At 41.7% G+C, this 27561-nt stretch overlaps 1 protein-coding gene across 13 annotated transcripts in view; it reads left to right on the forward strand.

Moving 5' to 3' along the window:
- AHNAK (AHNAK nucleoprotein) overlaps positions 1 to 27416 on the forward strand; it is a 126677-nt gene extending 99261 nt beyond the window's left edge. Inside the window, exons 5-6 of one of the 13 annotated variants that reach the window (XM_069207090.1) lie at positions 1632 to 19377; positions 20200 to 27416. In XM_069207090.1, the coding sequence (XP_069063191.1) occupies positions 1632 to 19377; positions 20200 to 26498 (24045 nt within the window). In that variant the 3' untranslated portion in view covers positions 26499 to 27416. Of the gene's footprint in view, positions 1 to 1631 lie in introns of all 13 variants that reach the window. The other 12 variants (XM_069207085.1, XM_069207086.1, XM_069207084.1 and 9 more) reach the window with 12 other exon arrangements.
- The last annotated feature ends 145 nt before the right edge of the window (positions 27417 to 27561 follow it).

A 27561-nucleotide genomic window follows, 5' to 3' on the forward strand; every position in this document is an offset into this window, starting at 1 on the left:
GATCTTGTATCTATAGCAATTAGACCACCTACTATAGTTTCATCACTTATTGTCATTGCAGTGGTGTCATTTCTCCCAATTCATTCAGATAGTCTTTCCAAACAGACAACCAACAAACATTGGTGATTCTGTCTAGTCCGGTGGATGATTTTATTTTTGAGTGAGTCTCCGTTCTTCTGGCATGCTTGATTTAACTTTGGTACATTTGTTAAGTACACTGTGTACTCCCTAGTTTCACTTGAATTTTCCCTGGAATATCGTACATCTTTAGGTTGCCATCCATCCCCCACAGTGAATGTATTGTATGAACTACTTTTATTTCCTATTTTTTGTGCTGGTGGCAAATAATTTTGAAAACCCATTGGTTGGGGGTAGAGGGGGACATGCGTCTCTATAGTTCTCCTTATCTAGAGCTCTCATCTGCGGCATAGTGCCACTACCTGGAGTATGTCTACAATCGTTATCCTGCTTCCTTCCCCAGAGGAGTTGATTAATAGGGTTACATTGTACATGATCTAACCTGGGCCGTGTATTTGATCATATAGTAGTTGGGCATTGACTCTGTGGGTGCGATGATGGGGGCGGGGATCACTTGTGTGTGCCATTTTGTTTACTTTTATTCCCTCCCATCCCTTAAAGTGTCATGAGAGATCTAACCAAGCTCTTTAAATCCACAACCTCTTTTGTTAAAATACCAATTTTCTCAAACTTAGTTCTTTGCACAGAATGGATTGGAGCCCCTCCCTCATGCTTCTCTTCGGTCAATAGACCTTCTTGCTCTACTGGGGTAAAGCTTACAGGATTTGCATCTGCAATAGTGATTACTTAACTATCCGCCAAAGCTGCGTATCTGTTCAAACAAACAATGTTATACCCTGACCTCTCCCCTCTTTCTGTAAACTTGGCAGCTTAGTGCCCTCTCCTTGACCTGGCTTGGAGGATGGAGGAGAACCTGAGCAGCCGGGGAAGTTACAGTAGTAGCTATTTTTGTTACAGGTTAGGGTCCTTGTGGGTTAATTGCACTAGTACCTTCCACCGGTCTAGGAATAATTTTATTTATCCGCTCCAGCCCAGCCTTCTTTGTATCTGGAGGTTATTTTTGTACCAGACATTTTTTACAATTTAATCTTATCACACAGAAAGGATTAAACCTCTTCTATTAGGTTGTCCATTTCTGCTATAGTGCAGTAATCCCCAGCACTTTTAATTTTCTTAGGAATTTTCCCCTTTCCCGGGAGTACCTCGGACGCTTTGTTTGCCCATCTTATAGCCCAGCCGAGGTTTTTCGATTTCCATGCAACTTTCACCACCCTAACCAAGAAGCCTATAGTATCTGGTGTGTGGTCTAATACTATCAGTTACCTAAACCATATAACACATAATAGAGACAAAAAACTCCCCTGAGGTACAGCATATGCACTCTTGTGCCCCCCCCCCAATTGTAAGCGTGAATGGAACTGCATTATAGCAATCCTCAGACAATGGCCGTGCGGCTGTCACTTACTGATTAGTCAATCTATTAGCTTGTGTGTGTAAATACTGAAAATCCGCCTGTGATCTTACCATATTGACTGACAAAAGTCACAGTTCTACCTTGTTTTTTCCTAACATGTATCTCTTCTCATTTCTAGAGTGGAGATGATGAAGACTACAAAAGAATTTACACAAAGAAAATAAAGCCACGACTCAAATCTGAAGATTTAGCAGAAATGGAAAATACAGAAATGGAAACTCAAACTCGCACCATAACTGTCACAAGGAAAGTCACTGCATATACTGTGGATGTGACAGGGCCAGAAGGAGCCAGCAGCATCGACAGTGGTAGTCCTGAATTCAAGATAAAGGTTCCGAGACAAGAATTTACTGAACGGTCCAGAATGGGATTTGAGACACCTCAGGGGAAAACCGTGATCCGAACAGCTAAAATGTCTGGGAAAAGCTTGCAGATAAAAGACCTCAGCACAGACATGCAAACTGCACATAGTGATATCAGTGTCTCCGGTCCGACAGAGTTTACTCATAGGATTATTGATTCTGCTGTGACAGAAAAGGGCTGGAAAGCAGAAAAGCCAGATGTAACAGTTCCGGGCTTCCACAGCCACATGACCATGTCTTCCAGACTTGTAAGTGACAGTAAAAACATCCAGATGGAAATCTCGCCTCCAGGGGTGGTGTCAACAGAGATCCATATTCCAAGTATTGATGTTAGCCAAGCAAATGGCAAGTCTGTCCAAATCGAGGTGCCTGGAATGAATATTTCTGGGACAAAATTCCCAAGCTCAACTGCTGCTGGGTGGACAGGAGCCCAAACTGGCACAGGAAGTTTCAATGTTGTTGGTATAAGCAAGTTTTCAAAGTTTGGTACTTCTGATCCACAGATACAAGGCCCTGGAATTGTAACAAATCAAAAGACTGGCATGCAGACTCACACAGTCAGCATTTCAAGGCCTCTTCAGGATAGTGCTGGTACTGACGTTTCGCTTCCAAAGATTACAACTGATGTCAAGGTTCAAACCAACTCACAGGTTTTGGGTGGCATCAATCCTTCTGAGGTGAACCTTTCTTTTCCTGGCACAGCAAGTGATATCAATGTTTGTGATGTGGATCTCAAAGATAAAGGATATGGAGGTAAGCTCCAGGGGCCTCGTTTTCACACCTCTGAATCAAAGGCAGATGTTAACATGGTGACTCCTGTCATCGGCCTCACTGGTCCAGTGATTCAGGATAGGATTTATGGCCCCAAAGTGGACATTCCTGGCTCAGGGGTTAGTATTTCAGCCCCGCAAGTTGATGTCAAGGTACCGAAAGTTGTAACTCCTACAATTGAAAGACATGGACCTAAACTTCCAGAGCCTACTGTTGATCTTAGACTCCCTGTTGCCGAACTCTCAATGCAGCAAGGAAACCCTGGCATTGAGACTTCTACAATGGATTTACAAGGTCCTCGCGTGGGTGGTGACATAATTGCTCCAGAACCAAATGTAGACACGAGAGGAGTGGAACGAACAATCAAAATGCCCACATTAAAGGTGCCACGATTTGGCTTCTCTGAGCCAAAAGTGGACGATCCGGTTGCTAAACTCCCACAAAAAGAATGTAATGTTTCTTCACCAAATGTACAGGTGAATATTAAACCCTCAACAGTTGACAGTTCTGGAATAAAGTTAGGTAGTGCTAACACAAATCAAATAGATATTCAGGTCCCGAGTGTTGACCACAGTGTTCCAAATGTTAGTAATGGCACTTCCAAAGGAACAATAAGTATGCCGAAATTTAAGATGCCAAAATTTGGTTTCTCAAGTTTGCAGGGTGAAGAGCAGAATATACAAACAGATCTTTCAGTTCCTAAGATAGGGACCAAGGCACCAGGTATTTGCACTGAAGGTAAAGTAAAACAAGCAGTGGTCTCAGTAAATGTGCCCAGTGTGTCAGTGCCAGACATGGATATGAATGTAAAAGGCTCCGGTGTAAAGGGAGGAGTGGGTGTAATTGGCAGTAAACCAGGTGATTTCATAGGTCCAAAAATGGATATTAATCCCCCTAAGATTGATTTTGAGGCTCCTAATCTTGATATCCAAGGTCCTACAGTAAACACAAAAGAGGCCAAATTCAAAATGCCATCAGTAAATGTTAATTTTCATGAGAAGCCTACACCTAATGTTGACATTAATCTTAAGGCTCCCAAGTTGAAGGGAGATGACATGTCTCTTCCTAAAGTTGATTTAAAATGTCCTGAAGTTAAACTTTCCACTTCTGACATAGACTTACAAATGAAAGGGCCCAAGTGGAAGGGAGGTGTTGAGGTGTCTGGGCCTAAACTTGAAGGTGACTTGAAAGGTCCTAACATGGATATAGAGGCTACTGGTCTTTCTCTCAAAGCTCCAGATGTAAACCTAGAGGGGCCTGCTATAAAGGTGAAAGAGCCCAATTTAAAAATTTCTTCCATGCATCCACCTAAACACTCAATGCCTGATTTGGACTTGAACATAAAAGATCCTTCATGGAAAGGTGATGCTGATTTATCAGGCTCTTCAATCGAAGGTCCTAAAGTTGGCATCACAGGCCCAAAAATTTACGTTGGAGCTCCAGATATAGACATTAAAGGACCTGAAGGAAAATTGAAAGGTTCCAAGAATGTTCAGATACCTAAAATGTCAATGCCTGATATTGATTTTAACATTAAAGGCCCTAAATTTAAAGGAAGTGCAGATGCCTCTGGCCCAAAGTTAAAAGGTGATGTAGAGCTTCCCACAGTTGATATCAAAGGTCCTGAAATGGATGCGAGTACACCAAATATAGACATAAAGGTTCCAGAGGCAAAGGGGAAATTTAAAATGCCTAAATTTGGCTTTCCCAAGTTTGGCATCTCTGGTCCAAAGGTGGATGGAGTTGAAATTGATGCCAATCTCCCCAAAAGTGATATTGGCATTTCTGGTCCAAAGATAGACATTGACACACCAGAAATAGATATTGAAGGGCCAGAAGGAAAAGTGAAAGGTACCAAGCTTAAGATGCCATCAATGAATATTAATTTGTCTAAGGTATCGGCGCCAGATGTCGATCTTAACCTTAAAGGCCCCAAATGGAAGGAAGGAGTAGATCTTTCAGGTCCTACAATTGAAGGTGACCTGAAAGGTGCTAAATTTGACGTGAGGTCCACAGAAATTAATCTTGGTGTACAAGATGTAGATATTGAAGGTCCCGAAGGAAAATTAAAAGGTTCCAAATTCAAGATGCCATCCATGAATGTTCAAATGCCCACAGTGTTGATGCCTGGTGTTGACTTTACTATTAAAGGCCCTAAATTGAAAGGTAGTGCTGATGCCTCTGTTCCAAAGATAGAAGGTGATGTAGATCTTCCTAAATGTGATATCAAAGTTCCTGATATTGAGGTTGGTTCACAGGATATAGACATAGGGGTTCCAGAGGCAAAAGGGAAAATCAAAATGCCTAAATTTGGCTTTCCCAAATTTGGCATCTCTGGTCCAAAGATGGATGGAGTGGACATTGATGTCAACCTCCCCAAAAGTGATAGTGACATTTCTGGCCCAAAGATGGACATTGACACTCCAGAAATAGACATTAAGGGACCTGAAGGGAAAGGGAAAGGTAGCAACTTTAAGATGCCCTCAATACCTTTGCCTATGCCTGACATGGACTTTCACATGAAAGGCCCCAAGTGGAAGGGAGGCGCTGATATTTCTGGACCTAAAATTGAAGGTGACTTAAAAGGTCCTAACATTGATATTGAGGCTCCTGAACTTTCTCTCAAAGCTCCAGATTTAGACATTCCGGTGCCTGATATAAAGGTAAAAGACCCCAAGTTTAAGATGCCTCCCATGTATCTACCGAAGGGGTCTATGCCTGATTTGGACTTAAACATAAAAGGTCCCAAATGGAAAGGTGGTGCAGATCTGTCAGGCCCCTCAATTGAAGGTGATCTGAAAGGTCCTAAAGTTGATATCAAGGGCCCAGAAATTGACGTGGAATGTCCAGATGTAGATATTGAAGGTCCAGAAGGAAAATTAAAAGGTTCCAAATTTAAGATGCCATCTATGAATGTCCACATGCCCAAAATGTCAATGCCTGATGTTGATTTCAACATAAAAGGTCCTAAATGGAAAGGAAGTGCTGATGTCTCTGGTCCAAAGATAGAAGGCGATCTAGACCTTCCTACAGTTGATATCAAAGGGCCTGAAATTGAGGTTGGTTCTCCAAATATAGACGTAGAGATTCCAGAGCCAAAGGGTAAATTCAAAATGCCTAAATTTGGCCTTCCCAAATTTGGCATGTCTGGTCCAAAAGGGGATGGAGTTGAAATTGATGTTAACCTCCCCAAAAGTGATATTGACTTTTCTGGTCCAAAGATTGACATTGACACACCAGAAATAGACATTGAAGGGCCAGAAGGAAAAGTGAAAGGTAGCAAGTTTAAGATGCCCGAAATGCATATGCCTAAAGTCAATATGCCTGACATGGACTTTCACATGAAAGGCCCCAAGTGGAAGGGAGGCGCCGATATTTCTGGGCCTAAAATTGAAGGTGACCTAAAAAGTCCTAACATTGATATTGAGGCTCCTGATCTTTCTCTCAAAGCTCCAGATTTAGATATTGAAGGGCCTGATATGAAGGTAAAAGACCCCAAGTTCAAGATGCCTCACATGCATCTACCGAAGGTGTCTATGCCTGATTTGGACTTAAACATAAAAGGTCCCAAATGGAAAGGTGGTGCAGATCTGTCAGGCCCCTCAATTGAAGGTGATCTAAAAGGTCCTAAAGTTGATATCAAGGGCCCAGAAATTGACGTGGAATGTCCAGATGTAGATATTGAAGGTCCTGAAGGAAAATTAAAAGGTTCCAAATTTAAGATGCCATCTATGAATGTCCACATGCCCAAAATGTCAATGCCTGATGTTGATTTCAACATAAAAGGTCCTAAATGGAAAGGAAGTGCTGATGTCTCTGGTCCAAAGATACAAGGCGATCTAGACCTTCCTACAGTTGATATCAAAGGGCCTGAAATTGAGGTTGGTTCTCCAAATATAGACGTAGAGATTCCACAGCCAAAGGGTAAATTCAAAATGCCTAAATTTGGCCTTCCCAAAATTGGCATGTCTGGTCCAAAAGGGGATGGAGTTGAAATTGATGTTAACCTCCCCAAAAGTGATATTGACTTTTCTGGTCCAAAGATTGACATTGACACACCAGAAATAGACATTGAAGGGCCAGAAGGAAAAGTGAAAGGTAGCAAGTTTAAGATGCCCGAAATGCATATGCCTAAAGTCAATATGCCTGGCATGGACTTTCAAATGAAAGGCCCCAAGTGGAAGGGAGGCGCCGATATTTCTGGGCCTAAAATTGAAGGTGACCTAAAAGGTCCTAACATTGATATTGAGGCTCCTGATCTTTCTCTCAAAGCTCCAGATTTAGATATTGAAGGGCCTGATATGAAGGTAAAAGACCCCAAGTTTAAGATGCCTCACATGCATCTACCGAAGGTGTCTATGCCTGATTTGGACTTAAACATAAAAGGTCCCAAAGGGAAAGGTGGTGCAGATCTGTCAGGCCCCTCAATTGAAGGTGATCTGAAAGGTCCTAAAGTTGATATCAAGGGCCCAGAAATTGACGTGGAATGTCCAGATGTAGATATTGAAGGTCCTGAAGGAAAATTAAAAGGTTCCAAATTTAAGATGCCATCTATGAATGTCCACATGCCCAAAATGTCAATGCCTGATGTTGATTTCAACATAAAAGGCCCTAAATGGAAAGGAAGTGCTGATGTCTCTGGTCCAAAGATAGAAGGCGATCTAGACCTTCCTACAGTTGATATCAAAGGGCCTGAAATTGAGGTTGGTTCTCCAAATATAAATGTAGAGATTCCAGAGCCAAAGGGTAAATTCAAAATGCCTAAATTTGGCCTTCCCAAATTTGGCATGTCTGGTCCAAAAGGGGATGGAGTTGAAATTGATGTTAACCTCCCCAAAAGTGATATTGACTTTTCTGGTCCAAAGATTGACATTGACACACCCGAAATAGACCTTGAAGGGCCAGAAGGAAAAGTGAAAGGTAGCAAGTTTAAGATGCCCGAAATGCATATGCCTAAAGTCAATATGCCTGGCATGGACTTTCACATGAAAGGCCCCAAGTGGAAGGGAGGCGCCGATATTTCTGTGCCTAAAATTGAAGGTGACCTAAAAGGTCCTAACATTGATATTGAGGCTCCTGATCTTTCTCTCAAAGCTCCAGATTTAGATATTGAAGGGCCTGATATGAAGGTAAAAGACCCCAAGTTTAAGATGCCTCCCATGCGTCTACCGAAGGTGTCTATGCCTGATTTGGACTTAAACATAAAAGGTCCCAAATGGAAAGGTGGTGCAGATCTGTCAGGCCCCTCAATTGAAGGTGATCTGAAAGGTCCTAAAGTTGATATCAAGGGCCCAGAAATTGACGTGGAATGTCCAGATGTAGATATTGAAGGTCCTGAAGGAAAATTAAAAGGTTCCAAATTTAAGATGCCATCTATGAATGTCCACATGCCCAAAATGTCAATGCCTGATGTTGATTTCAACATAAAAGGTCCTAAATGGAAAGGAAGTGCTGATGTCTCTGGTCCAAAGATAGAAGGCGATCTAGACCTTCCTACAGTTGATATCAAAGGGACTGAAATTGAGGTTGGTTCTCCAAATATAGACGTAGAGATTCCAGAGCCAAAGGGTAAATTCAAAATGCCTAAATTTGGCCTTCCCAAATTTGGCATGTCTGGTCCAAAAGGGGATGGAGTTGAAATTGATGTTAACCTCCCCAAAAGTGATATTGACTTTTCTGGTCCAAAGATTGACATTGACACACCAGAAATAGACATTGAAGGGCCAGAAGGAAAAGTGAAAGGTAGCAAGTTTAAGATGCCCGAAATGCATATACCTAAAGTCAATATGCCTGACATGGACTTTCACATGAAAGGCCCCAAGTGGAAGGGAGGCGCCGATATTTCTGGGCCTAAAATTGAAGGTGACCTAAAAAGTCCTAACATTGATATTGAGGCTCCTGATCTTTCTCTCAAAGCTCCAGATTTAGATATTGAAGGGCCTGATATGAAGGTAAAAGACCCCAAGTTCAAGATACCTCACATGCATCTACCGAAGGTGTCTATGCCTGATTTGGACTTAAACATAAAAGGTCCCAAATGGAAAGGTGGTGCAGATCTGTCAGGCCCCTCAATTGAAGGTGATCTAAAAGGTCCTAAAGTTGATATCAAGGGCCCAGAAATTGACGTGGAATGTCCAGATGTAGATATTGAAAGTCCTGAAGGAAAATTAAAAGGTTCCAAATTTAAGATGCCATCTATGAATGTCCACATGCCCAAAATGTCAATGCCTGATGTTGATTTCAACATAAAAGGTCCTAAATGGAAAGGAAGTGCTGATGTCTCTGGTCCAAAGATACAAGGCGATCTAGACCTTCCTACAGTTGATATCAAAGGGCCTGAAATTGAGGTTGGTTCTCCAAATATAGACGTAGAGATTCCACAGCCAAAGGGTAAATTCAAAATGCCTAAATTTGGCCTTCCCAAATTTGGCATGTCTGGTCCAAAAGGGGATGGAGTTGAAATTGATGTTAACCTCCCCAAAAGTGATATTGACTTTTCTGGTCCAAAGATTGACATTGACACACCAGAAATAGACATTGAAGGGCCAGAAGGAAAAGTGAAAGGTAGCAAGTTTAAGATGCCCGAAATGCATATGCCTAAAGTCAATATGCCTGGCATGGACTTTCAAATGAAAGGCCCCAAGTGGAAGGGAGGCGCCGATATTTCTGGGCCTAAAATTGAAGGTGACCTAAAAGGTCCTAACATTGATATTGAGGCTCCTGATCTTTCTCTCAAAGCTCCAGATTTAGATATTGAAGGGCCTGATATGAAGGTAAAAGACCCCAAGTTTAAGATGCCTCACATGCATCTACCGAAGGTGTCTATGCCTGATTTGGACTTAAACATAAAAGGTCCCAAATGGAAAGGTGGTGCAGATCTGTCAGGCCCCTCAATTGAAGGTGATCTGAAAGGTCCTAAAGTTGATATCAAGGGCCCAGAAATTGACGTGGAATGTCCAGATGTAGATATTGAAGGTCCTGAAGGAAAATTAAAAGGTTCCAAATTTAAGATGCCATCTATGAATGTCCACATGCCCAAAATGTCAATGCCTGATGTTGATTTCAACATAAAAGGCCCTAAATGGAAAGGAAGTGCTGATGTCTCTGGTCCAAAGATAGAAGGCGATCTAGACCTTCCTACAGTTGATATCAAAGGGCCTGAAATTGAGGTTGGTTCTCCAAATATAAACGTAGAGATTCCAGAGCCAAAGGGTAAATTCAAAATGCCTAAATTTGGCCTTCCCAAATTTGGCATGTCTGGTCCAAAAGGGGATGGAGTTGAAATTGATGTTAACCTCCCCAAAAGTGATATTGACTTTTCTGGTCCAAAGATTGACATTGACACACCCGAAATAGACCTTGAAGGGCCAGAAGGAAAAGTGAAAGGTAGCAAGTTTAAGATGCCCGAAATGCATATGCCTAAAGTCAATATGCCTGGCATGGACTTTCACATGAAAGGCCCCAAGTGGAAGGGAGGCGCCGATATTTCTGGGCCTAAAATTGAAGGTGACCTAAAAGGTCCTAACATTGATATTGAGGCTCCTGATCTTTCTCTCAAAGCTCCGGATTTAGATATTGAAGGGCCTGATATGAAGGTAAAAGACCCCAAGTTTAAGATGCCTCACATGCATCTACCGAAGGTGTCTATGCCTGATTTGGACTTAAACATAAAAGGTCCCAAATGGAAAGGTGGTGCAGATCTGTCAGGCCCCTCAATTGAAGGTGATCTGAAAGGTCCTAAAGTTGATATCAAGGGCCCAGAAATTGACATGGAATGTCCAGATGTAGATATTGAAGGTCCTGAAGGAAAATTAAAAGGTTCCAAATTTAAGATGCCATCTATGAATGTCCACATGCCCAAAATGTCAATGCCTGATGTTGATTTCAACATAAAAGGGCCTAAATGGAAAGGAAGTGCTGATGTCTCTGGTCCAAAGATAGAAGGCGATCTAGACCTTCCTACAGTTGATATCAAAGGGCCTGAAATTGAGGTTGGTTCTCCAAATATAAACGTAGAGATTCCAGAGCCAAAGGGTAAATTCAAAATGCCTAAATTTGGCCTTCCCAAATTTGGCATGTCTGGTCCAAAAGGGGATGGAGTTGAAATTGATGTTAACCTCCCCAAAAGTGATATTGACTTTTCTGGTCCAAAGATTGACATTGACACACCAGAAATAGACCTTGAAGGGCCAGAAGGAAAAGTGAAAGGTAGCAAGTTTAAGATGCCCGAAATGCATATGCCTAAAGTCAATATGCCTGGCATGGACTTTCACATGAAAGGCCCCAAGTGGAAGGGAGGCGCCGATATTTCTGGGCCTAAAATTGAAGGTGACCTAAAAGGTCCTAACATTGATATTGAGGCTCCTGATCTTTCTCTCAAAGCTCCAGATTTAGATATTGAAGGGCCTGATATGAAGGTAAAAGACCCCAAGTTTAAGAGGCCTCACATGCATCTACCGAAGGTGTCTATGCCTGATTTGGACTTAAACATAAAAGGTCCCAAATGGAAAGGTGGTGCAGATCTGTCAGGCCCCTCAATTGAAGGTGATCTGAAAGGTCCTAAAGTTGATATCAAGGGCCCAGAAATTGACGTGGAATGTCCAGATGTAGATATTGAAGGTCCTGAAGGAAAATTAATAGGTTCCAAATTTAAGATGCCATCTATGAATGTCCACATGCCCAAAATGTCAATGCCTGATGTTGATTTCAACATAAAAGGCCCTAAATGGAAAGGAAGTGCTGATGTCTCTGGTCCAAAGATAGAAGGCGATCTAGACCTTCCTACAGTTGATATCAAAGGGCCTGAAATTGAGGTTGGTTCTCCAAATATAGACGTAGAGATTCCAGAGCCAAAGGGTAAATTCAAAATGCCTAAATTTGGCCTTCCCAAATTTGGCATGTCTGGTCCAAAAGGGGATGGAGTTGAAATTGATGTTAACCTCCCCAAAAGTGATATTGACTTTTCTGGTCCAAAGATTGACATTGACACACCAGAAATAGACATTGAAGGGCCAGAAGCAAAAGTGAAAGGTAGCAAGTTTAAGATGCCCGAAATGCATATGCCTAAAGTCAATATGCCTGACATGGACTTTCACATGAAAGGCCCCAAGTGGAAGGGAGGCGCCAATATTTCTGGGCCTAAAATTGAAGGTGACCTAAAAGGTCCTAACATTGATATTGAGGCTCCTGATCTTTCTCTCAAAGCTCCAGATTTAGATATTGAAGGGCCTGATATGAAGGTAAAAGACCCCAAGTTTAAGATGCCTCACATGCATCTACCGAAGGTGTCTATGCCTGATTTGGACTTAAACATAAAAGGTCCCAAATGGAAAGGTGGTGCAGATCTGTCAGGCCCCTCAATTGAAGGTGATCTGAAAGGTCCTAAAGTTGATATCAAGGGCCCAGAAATTGACGTGGAATGTCCAGATGTAGATATTGAAGGTCCTGAAGGAAAATTAAAAGGTTCCAAATTTAAGATGCCATCTATGAATGTCCACATGCCCAAAATGTCAATGCCTGATGTTGATTTCAACATAAAAGGCCCTAAATGGAAAGGAAGTGCTGATGTCTCTGGTCCAAAGATAGAAGGCGATCTAGACCTTCCTACAGTTGATATCAAAGGGCCTGAAATTGAGGTTGGTTCTCCAAATATAAACGTAGAGATTCCAGAGCCAAAGGGTAAATTCAAAATGCCTAAATTTGGCCTTCCCAAATTTGGCATGTCTGGTCCAAAAGGGGATGGAGTTGAAATTGATGTTAACCTCCCCAAAAGTGATATTGACTTTTCTGGTCCAAAGATTGACATTGACACACCAGAAATAGACCTTGAAGGGCCAGAAGGAAAAGTGAAAGGTAGCAAGTTTAAGATGCCCGAAATGCATATGCCTAAAGTCAATATGCCTGGCATGGACTTTCACATGAAAGGCCCCAAGTGGAAGGGAGGCGCCGATATTTCTGGGCCTAAAATTGAAGGTGACCTAAAAGGTCCTAACATTGATATTGAGGCTCCTGATCTTTCTCTCAAAGCTCCGGATTTAGATATTGAAGGGCCTGATATGAAGGTAAAAGACCCCAAGTTTAAGATGCCTCACATGCATCTACCGAAGGTGTCTATGCCTGATTTGGACTTAAACATAAAAGGTCCCAAATGGAAAGGTGGTGCAGATCTGTCAGGCCCCTCAATTGAAGGTGATCTGAAAGGTCCTAAAGTTGATATCAAGGGCCCAGAAATTGACGTGGAATGTCCAGATGTAGATATTGAAGGTCCTGAAGGAAAATTAAAAGGTTCCAAATTTAAGATGCCATCTATGAATGTCCACATGCCCAAAATGTCAATGCCTGATGTTGATTTCAACATAAAAGGCCCTAAATGGAAAGGAAGTGCTGATGTCTCTGGTCCAAAGATAGAAGGCGATCTAGACCTTCCTACAGTTGATATCAAAGGGCCTGAAATTGAGGTTGGTTCTCCAAATATAGACGTAGAGATTCCAGAGCCAAAGGGTAAATTCAAAATGCCTAAATTTGGCCTTCCCAAATTTGGCATGTCTGGTCCAAAAGGGGATGGAGTTGAAATTGATGTTAACCTCCCCAAAAGTGATATTGACTTTTCTGGTCCAAAGATTGACATTGACACACCAGAAATAGACATTGAAGGGCCAGAAGCAAAAGTGAAAGGTGGCAAGTTTAAGATGCCCGAAATGCATATGCCTAAAGTCAATATGCCTGACATGGACTTTCACATGAAAGGCCCCAAGTGGAAGGGAGGCGCCAATATTTCTGGGCCTAAAATTGAAGGTGACCTAAAAGGTCCTAACATTGATATTGAGGCTCCTGATCTTTCTCTCAAAGCTCCAGATTTAGATATTGAAGGGCCTGATATGAAGGTAAAAGACCCCAAGTTTAAGATGCCTCACATGCATCTACCGAAGGTGTCTATGCCTGATTTGGACTTAAACATAAAAGGTCCCAAATGGAAAGGTGGTGCAGATCTGTCAGGCCCCTCAATTGAAGGTGATCTGAAAGGTCCTAAAGTTGATATCAAGGGCCCAGAAATTGACGTGGAATGTCCAGATGTAGATATTGAAGGTCCTGAAGGAAAATTAAAAGGTTCCAAATTTAAGATGCCATCTATGAATGTCCACATGCCCAAAATGTCAATGCCTGATGTTGATTTCAACATAAAAGGCCCTAAATGGAAAGGAAGTGCTGATGTCTCTGGTCCAAAGATAGAAGGCGATCTAGACCTTCCTACAGTTGATATCAAAGGGCCTGAAATTGAGGTTGGTTCTCCAAATATAAACGTAGAGATTCCAGAGCCAAAGGGTAAATTCAAAATGCCTAAATTTGGCCTTCCCAAATTTGGCATGTCTGGTCCAAAAGGGGATGGAGTTGAAATTGATGTTAACCTCCCCAAAAGTGATATTGACTTTTCTGGTCCAAAGATTGACATTGACACACCAGAAATAGACCTTGAAGGGCCAGAAGGAAAAGTGAAAGGTAGCAAGTTTAAGATGCCCGAAATGCATATGCCTAAAGTCAATATGCCTGGCATGGACTTTCACATGAAAGGCCCCAAGTGGAAGGGAGGCGCCGATATTTCTGGGCCTAAAATTGAAGGTGACCTAAAAGGTCCTAACATTGATATTGAGGCTCCTGATCTTTCTCTCAAAGCTCCGGATTTAGATATTGAAGGGCCTGATATGAAGGTAAAAGACCCCAAGTTTAAGATGCCTCACATGCATCTACCGAAGGTGTCTATGCCTGATTTGGACTTAAACATAAAAGGTCCCAAATGGAAAGGTGGTGCAGATCTGTCAGGCCCCTCAATTGAAGGTGATCTGAAAGGTCCTAAAGTTGATATCAAGGGCCCAGAAATTGACGTGGAATGTCCAGATGTAGATATTGAAGGTCCTGAAGGAAAATTAAAAGGTTCCAAATTTAAGATGCCATCTATGAATGTCCACATGCCCAAAATGTCAATGCCTGATGTTGATTTCAACATAAAAGGCCCTAAATGGAAAGGAAGTGCTGATGTCTCTGGTCCAAAGATAGAAGGCGATCTAGACCTTCCTACAGTTGATATCAAAGGGCCTGAAATTGAGGTTGGTTCTCCAAATATAGACGTAGAGATTCCAGAGCCAAAGGGTAAATTCAAAATGCCTAAATTTGGCCTTCCCAAATTTGGCATGTCTGGTCCAAAAGGGGATGGAGTTGAAATTGATGTTAACCTCCCCAAAAGTGATATTGACTTTTCTGGTCCAAAGATTGACATTGACACACCAGAAATAGACATTGAAGGGCCAGAAGCAAAAGTGAAAGGTGGCAAGTTTAAGATGCCCGAAATGCATATGCCTAAAGTCAATATGCCTGACATGGACTTTCACATGAAAGGCCCCAAGTGGAAGGGAGGCGCCAATATTTCTGGGCCTAAAATTGAAGGTGATCTAAAAGGTCCTAACATTGATATTGAGGCTCCTGATCTTTCTCTCAAAGCTCCAGATTTAGATATTGAAGGGCCTGATATGAAGGTAAAAGACCCCAAGTTTAAGATGCCTCACATGCATCTACCGAAGGTGTCTATGCCTGATTTGGACTTAAACATAAAAGGTCCCAAATGGAAAGGTGGTGCAGATCTGTCAGGCCCCTCAATTGAAGGTGATCTGAAAGGTCCTAAAGTTGATATCAAGGGCCCAGAAATTGACGTGGAATGTCCAGATGTAGATATTGAAGGTCCTGAAGGAAAATTAAAAGGTTCCAAATTTAAGATGCCATCCATGAATGTCCACATGCCCAAAATGTCAATGCCTGACCTTGATTTCAACATTAAAGGCCCTAAATGGAAAGGAAGTGCTGATGTCTCTGGTCCAAAGATAGAAGGCGATTTAGACCTTCCTACAGTTGATATCAAAGGGCCTGAAATCGAGGTTGGTTCTCCAAATATAGACGTAGGTATTCCAGAGCCAAAGGGGAAATTCAAAATGCCTAAATTTGGCTTTTCCAAATTTGGCATGTCTGGTCCAAAAGGGAATGGAGTTAAAATTGATGTTAACCTTCCCAAAAAGGATATTGAGATTGCCGGTCCAAAAATGGGCATTGACACCCCAGAAATAGACATAGAAGGCCCAAAAGGAAAAGTGAAAGGTAGCAAGTTTAAGATGCCCTCAATGCATATGCGTAAAGTCCATATGCCTGACATGGACTTTCAAATGAAAGGCCCCAAGTGGAAGGGAGGTGCTGATATTTCTGGGCCTAAAATTGAAGGTGAGCTAAAAGGTCCTAACATTGATATTGAGGCTCCTGATCTTTCTCTCAAAGCTCCAGATTTAGATATTGAAGGGCCTGATATGAAGGTAAAAGACCCCAAGTTTCAGATGCCTCACATGCATTTACCTAAGGTGTCTATGCCTGATTTGGACTTAAACATAAAAGGTCCCAAATGGAAAGGTGGTGCAGATCTGTCAGGCCCCTCAATTGAAGGTGATCTGAAAGGTCCTAAAGTTGATATTAAGGGCCCAGAAATTGACGTGGAATGTCCAGATGTAGATATTGAAGGTCCTGAAGGAAAATTAAAAGATTCCAAATTTAAGATGCCATCTATGAATGTCCACATGCCCAAAATGTCAATGCCTGATGTGGATTTCAACATAAAAGGCCCTAAATGGAAAGGAAGTGCTGATGTCTCTAGTCCAAAGATAGAAGGCGATTTAGACCTTCCTACAGTTGATATCAAAGGGCCTGAAATTGAGGTTGGTTCCCCAAATATAGACGTAGAGATTCCAGAGGCGAAGGGGAAATTCAAAATGCCTAAATTTGGCTTTCCCAAATTTGGCATGTCTGGTCCAAAAGGGGATGGAATTGAAATAGATGTTAACCTCCCCAAAAGTGATATTGACATTTCTGGTCCAAAGATTGACATTGACACACCAGAAATAGACATTGAAGGGCCAGAAGGAAAAGTGAAAGGTAGCAAGTTTAAGATGCCCGAAATGCATTTGCCTAAAGTCAATATGCCTGACATGGACTTTCACATGAAAGGCCCCAAGTGGAAGGGAGGCACCGATATTTCTGGGCCTAAAATTGAAGGTGACCTAAAAGGTCCTAACATTGATATTGAGGCTCCTGATCTTTCTCTCAAAGCTCCAGATTTAGATATTGAAGGGCCTGATATGAAGGTAAAAGACCCCAAGTTTAAGATGCCTCACATGCATCTACCGAAGGTATCTATGCCTGATTTGGACTTAAACATAAAAGGTCCCAAATGGAAAGGTGGTGCAGATCTGTCAGGCCCCTCAATTGAAGGTGATCTAAAAGGTCCTAAAGTTGATATCAAGGGCCCAGAAATTGACGTGGAATGTCCAGATGTAGATATTGAAGGGCCTGAAGGAAAATTAAAAGGTTCCAAATTTAAGATGCCATCTATGAATGTCCACATGCCCAAAATGTCAATGCCTGATGTTGATTTCAACATAAAAGGCCCTAAATGGAAAGGAAGTGCTGATGTCTCTGGTCCAAAGATAGAAGGCGATCTAGACCTTCCTACAGTTGATATCAAAGGGCCTGAAATTGAGGTTGGTTCTCCAAATATAGACGTAGAGATTCCAGAGCCAAAGGGTAAATTCAAAATGCCTAAATTTGGCTTTCCCAAATTTGGCATGTCTGGTCCAAAAGGGGATGGAGTTGAAATTGATGTTAACCTCCCCAAAAGTGATATTGACTTTTCTGGTCCAAAGATTGACATTGACACACCAGAAATAGACATTGAAGGGCCAGAAGCAAAAGTGAAAGGTAGCAAGTTTAAGATGCCCGAAATGCATATGCCTAAAGTCAATATGCCTGACATGGACTTTCACATGAAAGGCCCCAAGTGGAAGGGAGGCGCCAATATTTCTGGGCCTAAAATTGAAGGTGACCTAAAAGGTCCTAACATTGATATTGAGGCTCCTGATCTTTCTCTCAAAGCTCCAGATTTAGATATTGAAGGGCCTGATATGAAGGTAAAAGACCCCAAGTTTAAGATGCCTCACATGCATCTACCGAAGGTGTCTATGCCTGATTTGGACTTAAACATAAAAGGTCCCAAATGGAAAGGTGGTGCAGATCTGTCAGGCCCCTCAATTGAAGGTGATCTGAAAGGTCCTAAAGTTGATATCAAGGGCCCAGAAATTGACGTGGAATGTCCAGATGTAGATATTGAAGGTCCTGAAGGAAAATTAAAAGGTTCCAAATTTACGATGCCATCTATGAATGTGCACATGCCCAAAATGTCAATGCCTGATGTTGATTTCAACATAAAAGGCCCTAAATGGAAAGGAAGTGCTGATGTCTCTGGTCCAAAGATAGAAGGCGATCTAGACCTTCCTACAGTTGATATCAAAGGGCCTGAAATTGAGGTTGGTACTCCAAATATAGACGTAGAGATTCCAGAGCCAAAGGGTAAATTCAAAATGCCTAAATTTGGCCTTCCCAAATTTGGCATGTCTGGTCCAAAAGGGGATGGAGTTGAAATTGATGTTAACCTCCCCAAAAGTGATATTGACTTTTCTGGTCCAAAGATTGACATTGACACACCAGAAATAGACATTGAAGGGCCAGAAGCAAAAGTGAAAGGTGGCAAGTTTAAGATGCCCGAAATGCATATGCCTAAAGTCAATATGCCTGACATGGACTTTCATATGAAAGGCCCCAAGTGGAAGGGAGGCGCCAATATTTCTGGGCCTAAAATTGAAGGTGATCTAAAAGGTCCTAACATTGATATTGAGGCTCCTGATCTTTCTCTCAAAGCTCCAGATTTAGATATTGAAGGGCCTGATATGAAGGTAAAAGACCCCAAGTTTAAGATGCCTCACATGCATCTACCGAAGGTGTCTATGCCTGATTTGGACTTAAACATAAAAGGTCCCAAATGGAAAGGTGGTGCAGATCTGTCATGCCCCTCAATTGAAGGTGATCTGAAAGGTCCTAAAGTTGATATCAAGGGCCCAGAAATTGACGTGGAATGTCCAGATGTAGATATTGAAGGGCCTGAAGGAAAATTAAAAGGTTCCAAATTTAAGATGCCATCTATGAATGTCCACATGCCCAAAATGTCAATGCCTGATGTTGATTTCAACATAAAAGGCCCTAAATGGAAAGGAAGTGCTGATGTCTCTGGTCCAAAGATAGAAGGCGATCTAGACCTTCCTACAGTTGATATCAAAGGGCCTGAAATTGAGGTTGGTTCTCCAAATATAGACGTAGAGATTCCAGAGCCAAAGGGTAAATTCAAAATGCCTAAATTTGGCCTTCCCAAATTTGGCATGTCTGGTCCAAAAGGTGATGGAGTTGAAATTGATGTTAACCTCCCCAAAAGTGATATTGACTTTTCTGGTCCAAAGATTGACATTGACACACCAGAAATAGACATTGAAGGGCCAGAAGGAAAAGTGAAAGGTAGAAAGTTTAAGATGCCCGAAATGCATTTACCTAAAGTCAATATGCCTGACATGGACTTTCACATGAAAGGCCCCAAGTGGAAGGGAGGCGCCGATATTTCTGGGCCTAAAATTGAAGGTGACCTAAAAGGTCCTAACATTGATATTGAGGCTCCTGATCTTTCTCTCAAAGCTCCAGATTTAGATATTGAAGGGCCTGATATGAAGGTAAAAGACCCCAAGTTTAAGATGCCTCACATGCATCTACCGAAGGTATCTATGCCTGATTTGGACTTAAACATAAAAGGTCCCAAATGGAAAGGTGGTGCAGATCTGTCAGGCCCCTCAATTGAAGGTGATCTAAAAGGTCCTAAAGTTGATATCAAGGGCCCAGAAATTGACGTGGAATGTCCAGATGTAGATATTGAAGGGCCTGAAGGAAAATTAAAAGGTTCCAAATTTAAGATGCCATCTATGAATGTCCACATGCCCAAAATGTCAATGCCTGATGTTGATTTCAACATAAAAGGCCCTAAATGGAAAGGAAGTGCTGATGTCTCTGGTCCAAAGATAGAAGGCGATCTAGACCTTCCTACAGTTGATATCAAAGGGCCTGAAATTGAGGTTGGTTCTCCAAATATAGACGTAGAGATTCCAGAGCCAAAGGGTAAATTCAAAATGCCTAAATTTGGCCTTCCCAAATTTGGCATGTCTGGTCCAAAAGGGGATGGAGTTGAAATTGATGTTAACCTCCCCAAAAGTGATATTGACTTTTCTGGTCCAAAGATTGACATTGACACACCAGAAATAGACATTGAAGGGCCAGAAGGAAAAGTGAAAGGTAGCAAGTTTAAGATGCCCGAAATGCATATGCCTAAAGTCAATATGCCTGGCATGGACTTTCACATGAAAGGCCCCAAGTGGAAGGGAGGCACCGATATTTCTGGGCCTAAAATTGAAGGTGACCTAAAAGGTCCTAACATTGATATTGAGGCTCCTGATCTTTCTCTCAAAGCTCCAGATTTAGATATTGAAGGGCCTGATATGAAGGTAAAAGACCCCAAGTTTAAGATGCCTCACATGCATATACCGAAGGTGTCTATGCCTGATTTGGACTTAAACATAAAAGGTCCAAAATGGAAAGGTGGTGCAGATCTGTCAGGCCCCTCAATTGAAGGTGATCTGAAAGGTCCTAAAGTTGATATCAAGGGCCCAGAAATTGACGTGGAATGTCCAGATGTAGATATTGAAGGTCCTGAAGGAAAATTAAAAGGTTCCAAATTTAAGATGCCATCTATGAATGTCCACATGCCCAAAATGTCAATGCCTGATGTTGATTTCAACATAAAAGGCCCTAAATGGAAAGGAAGTGCTGATGTCTCTGGTCCAAAGATAGAAGGCGATCTAGACCTTCCTACAGTTGATATCAAAGGGCCTGAAATTGAGGTTGGTTCTCCAAATATAGACGTAGAGAATCCAGAGCCAAAGGGTAAATTCAAAATGCCTAAATTTGGCCTTCCCAAATTTGGCATGTCTGGTCCAAAAGGTGATGATGTTGAAATTGATGTTAACCTCCCCAAAAGTGATATTGACTTTTCTGGTCCAAAGATTGACATTGACACACCAGAAATAGACATTGAAGGGCCAGAAGGAAAAGTGAAAGGTAGAAAGTTTAAGATGCCCGAAATGCATATGCCTAAAGTCAATATGCCTGACATGGACTTTCACATGAAAGGCCCCAAGTGGAAGGGAGGCGCCGATATTTCTGGGCCTAAAATTGAAGGTGACCTAAAAGGTCCTAACATTGATATTGAGGCTCCTGATCTTTCTCTCAAAGCTCCAGATTTAGATATTGAAGGGCCTGATATGAAGGTAAAAGACCCCAAGTTTAAGATGCCTCACATGCATCTACCGAAGGTGTCTATGCCTGATTTGGACTTAAACATAAAAGGTCCCAACTGGAAAGGTGGTGCAGATCTGTCAGACCCTTCCATCAGTGTAGATGTTTCTGGTGCTAAAATAGGAGGTGTGAAGGCACCTGAATTGGACATTAGTGGTCCAAAGTTAGATCTAGAAGTGCCAGAAGTGAAGTCTAAAAAACATAAATTTAGATTTCCCAAGTTCAATTTTTCAGGTTCAAAGGCGCAGTCTCCAAGCATCGATATGAAGTCTCCCAAAATGGATATTGATGGTTCAGGCGCCAAAATTGATATCAGTGCACCAGATGTGGGTATGCAGGTCCCAGAGGGGAAAATAAAAAGCCCTAAATTCAAGATGCCTTCTTTAAACATTTCATCACCAAAAGTCTCTATGCCAGATGTGGAACTAAATCTGAAAGGGCAAAAAGTAAAAGGAGATGCTGATGTATCCTGTCCAACATTAGAAGGGGACCTTAAAGTTCCAAAAGTTGATATAAAAAGTCCAGAATTAGAGGTCAGTATGCCAGATCTAGATGTGGATCGTACAGGAGCCAAGACAAAATTAAAAATACCCAAGTTCAACCTTCCTAAATTTAAAATTTCTGGTCTTAAGTCAGAAGAACCAGAGCTTGCTGTAAAGTTGCCTAAAGGTGACATTGATCTAGCTGGTCCTAAGGTAGACATTGAAGGTCCAGGAATAGATATTTCTGTTCCAAAGCTTAAAGGTGATTTAAAAGGCCCAAAGGTTGATATCAAGGGCCCTAAAATTGACGTCACAGCTCCTGATATAAACATAGATGGTCCAGACGGAAAGTTGAAAGGTCCCAAGTTTAAATTACCTTCAACGCATGCGCCTAAAGTCTCTGTGCCTGATTTTGATCTGAACCTGAAAGGACCTAGTTGGAAAGGAGGAGATGTAGACATATCAGGTCCGAAACTGGAAGGTGAGTTAAAGGGACCAAATGTTGAAATCAAGGCCCCAGAGATTGACATCAGTGTCCCTGATATAGATGGACCAGATGGTAAAGTGAAAGATCCGAAGGTACAGATGCCATCAATTCATGTGCCTAAAATCTCTGTGCCTGACTTTGATATAAACCTGAAAGGCCATAAATGTAAAGGGAATGTAGATATTTCAGGGCCAAAGCTTGAAGGTGACTTGAAAGGGCCAAAGGTTGTTATGAAGAACTCTGAATTTGAGGTCCATGTCCCTGATATAGAAGGTCCAGATGGAAAGGTGAAAGGTCCGAAGTTTAAACTACCTTCAATACCCGTGCCTAAAGTCTCTGTGCCAGATGTTGACCTCAACTTGAAAGGTCCTGATTGGAAAGGAGGAGATGTAGACATAGCTGGTCCTAAATTGGAAGGTGATTTAAAGGGACCAAATTTTAATATTAAGGGCCCAGCCATTGACATCAGCGCACCTGATATAGAAGGACTAGATGGTAAAGTGAAAGGTCCAAAGTTAAAGATGCCACCTGTTCAAATGCCTAACGTTTCTGTGCCTGATTTTGACCTGAAGCTGAAAGGCCCTCATTGGAAAGGAGGAGATGTAGACATTTCTGGTCCCAAATTAGAAGGGAATTTGAAAGGACCTGCACTTGATATAAAAGTCCCTGAAGTTGACCTTGAAGCTCCAGACATTGGCATTGAAGGCCCAGAAACAAAGGGTAAATTCAAAATTCCCAAGTTTAGAATTCCCAAATTTGATATTTCACACCCTAAAATGGATGGCTCTGACATTGATGTACGACTTCCTAAAGGTGATCTTGACATTTCTGGACCTAAGGTAGATATCGACGTCCCAGACATAGATTTTGAATGTCCTGAAGGAAAGATGAAAGGTTTCAATATTAATATGCCTTCAATGCATATGCCTGGCATTGATGTAAACCTTAAAAGCCCTAAATATAAAGGGGATGTTGATATTTCTGGGCCAAAGCTTGAAGGTGATTTGACAGGACCAAAGGTTGATATCAAGGGTCCCAAGATTGACGTCAGTACTCCTGTTATGGACATTGAAGGTCCGGATGGTAAGGTGAAAGGCTCCAAGTTTACAATGCCATCATTCAATATGCCTAAAGTCTCCATGCCAGATTTTGACATGAACTTGAAAGGACCTAATTGGAAAGGAGGAGATGTAGATATTTCTGGCCCCAATTTAAAAGGTGATTTCAAAGGTCCTACTGTTGATACAAAATTACCAAAAGTTGAACTTAACATTACCAGTCCAAAACTGGATGTTGATGCTTCAGGCATAGACATAGAAGGTCCCGAAGGTAACGTGAAACTTCCCAAGTTTAAGATGCCTTCAATGGATGTTAACCTTTCTAAAATGTCCATGCCAGACATTGATCTGAAAGGTCCTTCTTTGAAGGGTGGGGTGGATATTTCAGGCCCAAACATTGAGAGTCCTGATGTTAAACTCTCAGATGTTAATTTTGAAACACCAGATATGGACATAAAAGGCCCTGAAGGAGAAATAAAAATGCCAAAATTTAAGCTTCCAAAATTTAAAAGCCCTGAGATGGACATACGTGCAAGCCTTCCACATCGTGATGCTGATCTGTCTGGCCAAATAGGCGGAGATTTTAGAGGTCCCAAATTAGATATGGACATTAATATGCCTGATACAAAAATCAAAGGTGGGAAACTAGGCACAACAGACCTTGATTTAGAACCTAAGCAACCAAACATTAATGTTTCTGGCCCTAAATTAACTGCACCCAAATTGGACTTGAATGCTCCCAGTCTCGAGTTAGATGTTGATACTCCAGAAGCAGGACTTGAAGGTCTGGAAGGAAATGTTAAAATTCCCAGAGTGAAGAAAGGAATGTTTGGAATGAAAACTCCCAAACTGGATATTGTTTCTCCTTCATTGGAGGTGAGTGCCCTAGAAGGAGACATTAATGTTGGGAGTCCAGATGTAAACATAGGAGGAAAAGTGAAGAAAGGAAAGTTTAAGATGCCCAAACTTCATATGAGCGGCCCCAAAATAAAGGGCAAAAAAGGTGGCTTTGATGTTAGTGTCCCTGGTGCTGATGCTGATGCAAACCTAAAGTCCCCAGATTTTGATGTAGACATTGGTGGCCCTGAAGCCTCACTTAAAGAAGATCCTAACATCAAAGCTCCAAAAACGAAGAAAGCCTTGTTTGGCAAGATACATTTTCCAGATGTTGAGTTTGATATAAAGTCTTCAAAATTTAAATCAGAAGGTTCTCTATCAAGTCCTAAGATTGAGGGAGAAATAGCCTCCCCTGATTTTGATATTTCTTCACAAAATAAGAAAGCTGATATTAAGTCTCCAGGAATTGATCTGTCTGCTAGTGGCAGCGGTAGTCTGCCTGATGTAAGTATGGAAGGTCCGGACATAAAACTGAAAAAATCAAGGTTCAAGCTGCCCACTTTTAGCATGTCTGGCCCCAAAGGCAGTATTGATGTGCCTGGCTCCAAAATGGAAGCTGATCTAAAAGCACCTAGTGCTAATGTGAGCCTGGATTCACCAGACATCAAAGGACCTGGTATAAAACTTTCTGGACCCAAGATTGAGATGTCGTCTGTTAATGTGTCTGCTCCAAAAATCTCAGTGCCTGAGTCTGAATTAAGTCTTAAAGGACTAACTGCCAAAGGTGATCTGGATGTGTCTAAAGATTTAAAGGATCCACACATGGTCCTTGATGCCCCTACTGTGTCTGTCAAAGGATTTGGAGAACATTTTCAGATTCCCAAACATGGCATTAAGGGACCTGCCTTACAGGAAGTAGATGGCAGTGTTCAAGTGAAACTTCCCAAGGGTGATATTGATGTATCGGGTCGAAAGATTACAGGTGGGACTGGAGTTCCTGGTCTAAATGTGAGCATGGGAGCGTCTGATTTGAATATTAAAGGACCTACATTACATGCACCAACTCTGGAAGTCTCAGGGCAAGAGTTATCTGCCTCTGACCTCAAACTGAAAGGACCCAAAATCAAGGGAGATCCTAATCTGTCGGGTATTATTCAGGGACCAGCTTTATCTGTAGATGCTTCTGATGATGCTACTTTTAAAGTTCCTGAAGGAGACCTTAAAATGCCTAAAATCCATCTATCAGGCCCAGAGATGCCAGGAACAGATGCAGACCTCCATGTGGTGTTACCAAAGGGCAATATTGACATCTCTGGGCCCAAGATTCAAGGTAGCGTAGGTCTACCCAATCTTAAGTCAAATGTTGAGGCACCAGACATAAATCTGAGTGGACCAAAATTAAAAGGTGATTTCAACGTTGACAGTGGTCATGAAGTGCCAAAGATTGAAGTGGCTCTTCCGAGTCTGAGGATGAGCAGTGACAAAGGACAATTCAAAATACCTGAAGGTGAAGTGCCAAGATTTGGTCTGCCTGGGACAAAAATCGAGGGACCTGATAAAGTCCAAGGCCTCCAAAATGAGATCCCAAATATTGACATATCTGCCAAAGGGCATAATTTGAAAGATCCAACACTTAAAGGAGATTTGGCTTGCAGGGTTAGCGCTCCTGTGCTTGACATTACAACTCCAGGTGTAAAAAGTAGTGGTGGTTTACAAAAAATGAACATTCAAGATCCTGTTGTGGAATATCAGGCCTCACAGGTCCCACAGTCATCAGATGTTAATGTTAAACTACCAAAGGTTACAGGAGGCTTCCAGATATTTGGACCAAAGGTTACAAGTGAGTTTAAAAGCCTGAATGCCGGAGCCCAGTGTCATGTGAATGTGCCACAGGGAAATTTAAAAAGTCCAGCAGGCACAGTGACATTTCCAAAGTTAAAGATGCCCAAGTTCACATCTTCAGGGCCTGAATTAAGTGGGAGAGAGGTTGGTGTTGATGTTAATTTCCCCAAACCAGACATTAACATTCAGGCTGGCAAGCTAGACTGTGACCTTGAAGAGCAAGACACTAAATTGAAAAAGTCAAAAATTAAAATGCCCAAGTTTAATTTTTCCAGGCAAAAGGGAAAAGGAGACATTAGTGTGGTGTCGCCAGAAGCCTCAATAACTTTATCTGGCTCAAAGGGTGAATTAAAAAGTTCCAAGGCAAGTCTAGGTTCCACAGAGGGTGGTCTTGAAGAAACCAACATATCTGCAGACTTACAAGGCCCTGCATTGTCCCCAAAAGTCAAGTCCTCAACATTTGATTTTTCACTGTTCCGCAGTAAGAAGCCCCGGCACAGATCGTCTTCGCTGAGTGATGACCGAGATGTGTCGCCACCGACTACACCAAGTGGAATGCTCGAAGCCAAGGGGGCCACAGCCTCCATTGAAAGGGAGAAGGGTAAAAGCAAGCATTCAAAGCTAAAGTTTGGCACTTTCGGTGGGTTGGGCTCCAAAACCAAGGGTTCGTATGAAGTGACATTTAGTGATGAGGACATGGGGAACATTGACAGCAGTGGTGTGTTGCTGGCATCCAAGAAGTCTCGAATTTCTTCATCTTCCAGTAATGACAGTGGCACAAAGGGTGGGGTCCAGCTATCAAATGTAGAGTTGACGGTAGCAAAAAAGAAAGAGTAAAATTCTAGTGTGTGTACATAAGTATATAAATATAAATAAATACATATATATCATTTGTGAGTTTTGTATATAAACAACATAAGTGTCCTTCCAAAGCTTGGCAATAAAACAGTTGCTATACTGAAAGTGGTCCACAGTCACAGACAAGAAAAAAGGTTCATTGGTGCACAAGATACTTGGTTCAAACAGTGAAAAGAGCCAATATTTATTGAATATAACTGTAAGCCTTGCACAAAATGTCCCTGGTGACACTCGGAGGATAATGTGCAGAGTCGCCGTCCACACACAGGCTTGATATGTTTTTAAAAAAAATAATTTGTCATTTCACTGAGCTTTGTATGTCAGTGCCTATTTCTGAAAATAATATTTTCACCTTTAGTCAGGGCTTACTGTGCGCTTGGAGAACTGATTTACTAAAAACACTGTAAGATGTATGGATCATGTGGAGACAGTGCTGTGCTGCCTCCAGATTTTTGCATATTTTAATGCAAACTGAAGTTTGGTATGGTTCTTGATGCGTTCCAGGGCTCCCTATATTTTTATAATTTTATTTTTGTCTGCAAGAATCAAACCCCACCCTTTACTTATACCTGGGAAGGCAGAATTATCTGGCACTTGCAAACTAGAAAAAAAGATAAAAATACCAAAAGGATTTTTAAGGTTTGTAGAATAATCATCGGTCAGCGGTGTCTCAACAGATCCATACATTGCCTTTTTTCATAATTGTATTATATAAGACTATCCCTTTCTGGACTGCAGTAGGTGGATTTGCAGCTGCCTTTCTTCTGATACTCATTTTAGATTCTGTTAATAAATTTGTTTTGATTTCGAAATCTCTATCAGCACTTTACTGGCAAATGGATAAGGAATGTAAGATTGATCTTGTAAAATGCAAATAAACTGTTTTATTAACCTAAACCTTTAGGCTCTGTATCTTTTTATACTTATGTTTCCCACAAAAATGTAATATATTGTTATTGTTCTATACAGGTTTCCTAAAAAAAAAGTGTTCTTGGGGGCTTATGTTACTGTGGTTGCGTGCCTTTTTCTTTTGGTGCTTTAG

Source organism: Pleurodeles waltl, chromosome 9 (genome assembly GCF_031143425.1).
Source record: "Pleurodeles waltl isolate 20211129_DDA chromosome 9, aPleWal1.hap1.20221129, whole genome shotgun sequence".
Classification (NCBI taxonomy): Eukaryota; Metazoa; Chordata; class Amphibia; order Caudata; family Salamandridae; genus Pleurodeles; species Pleurodeles waltl.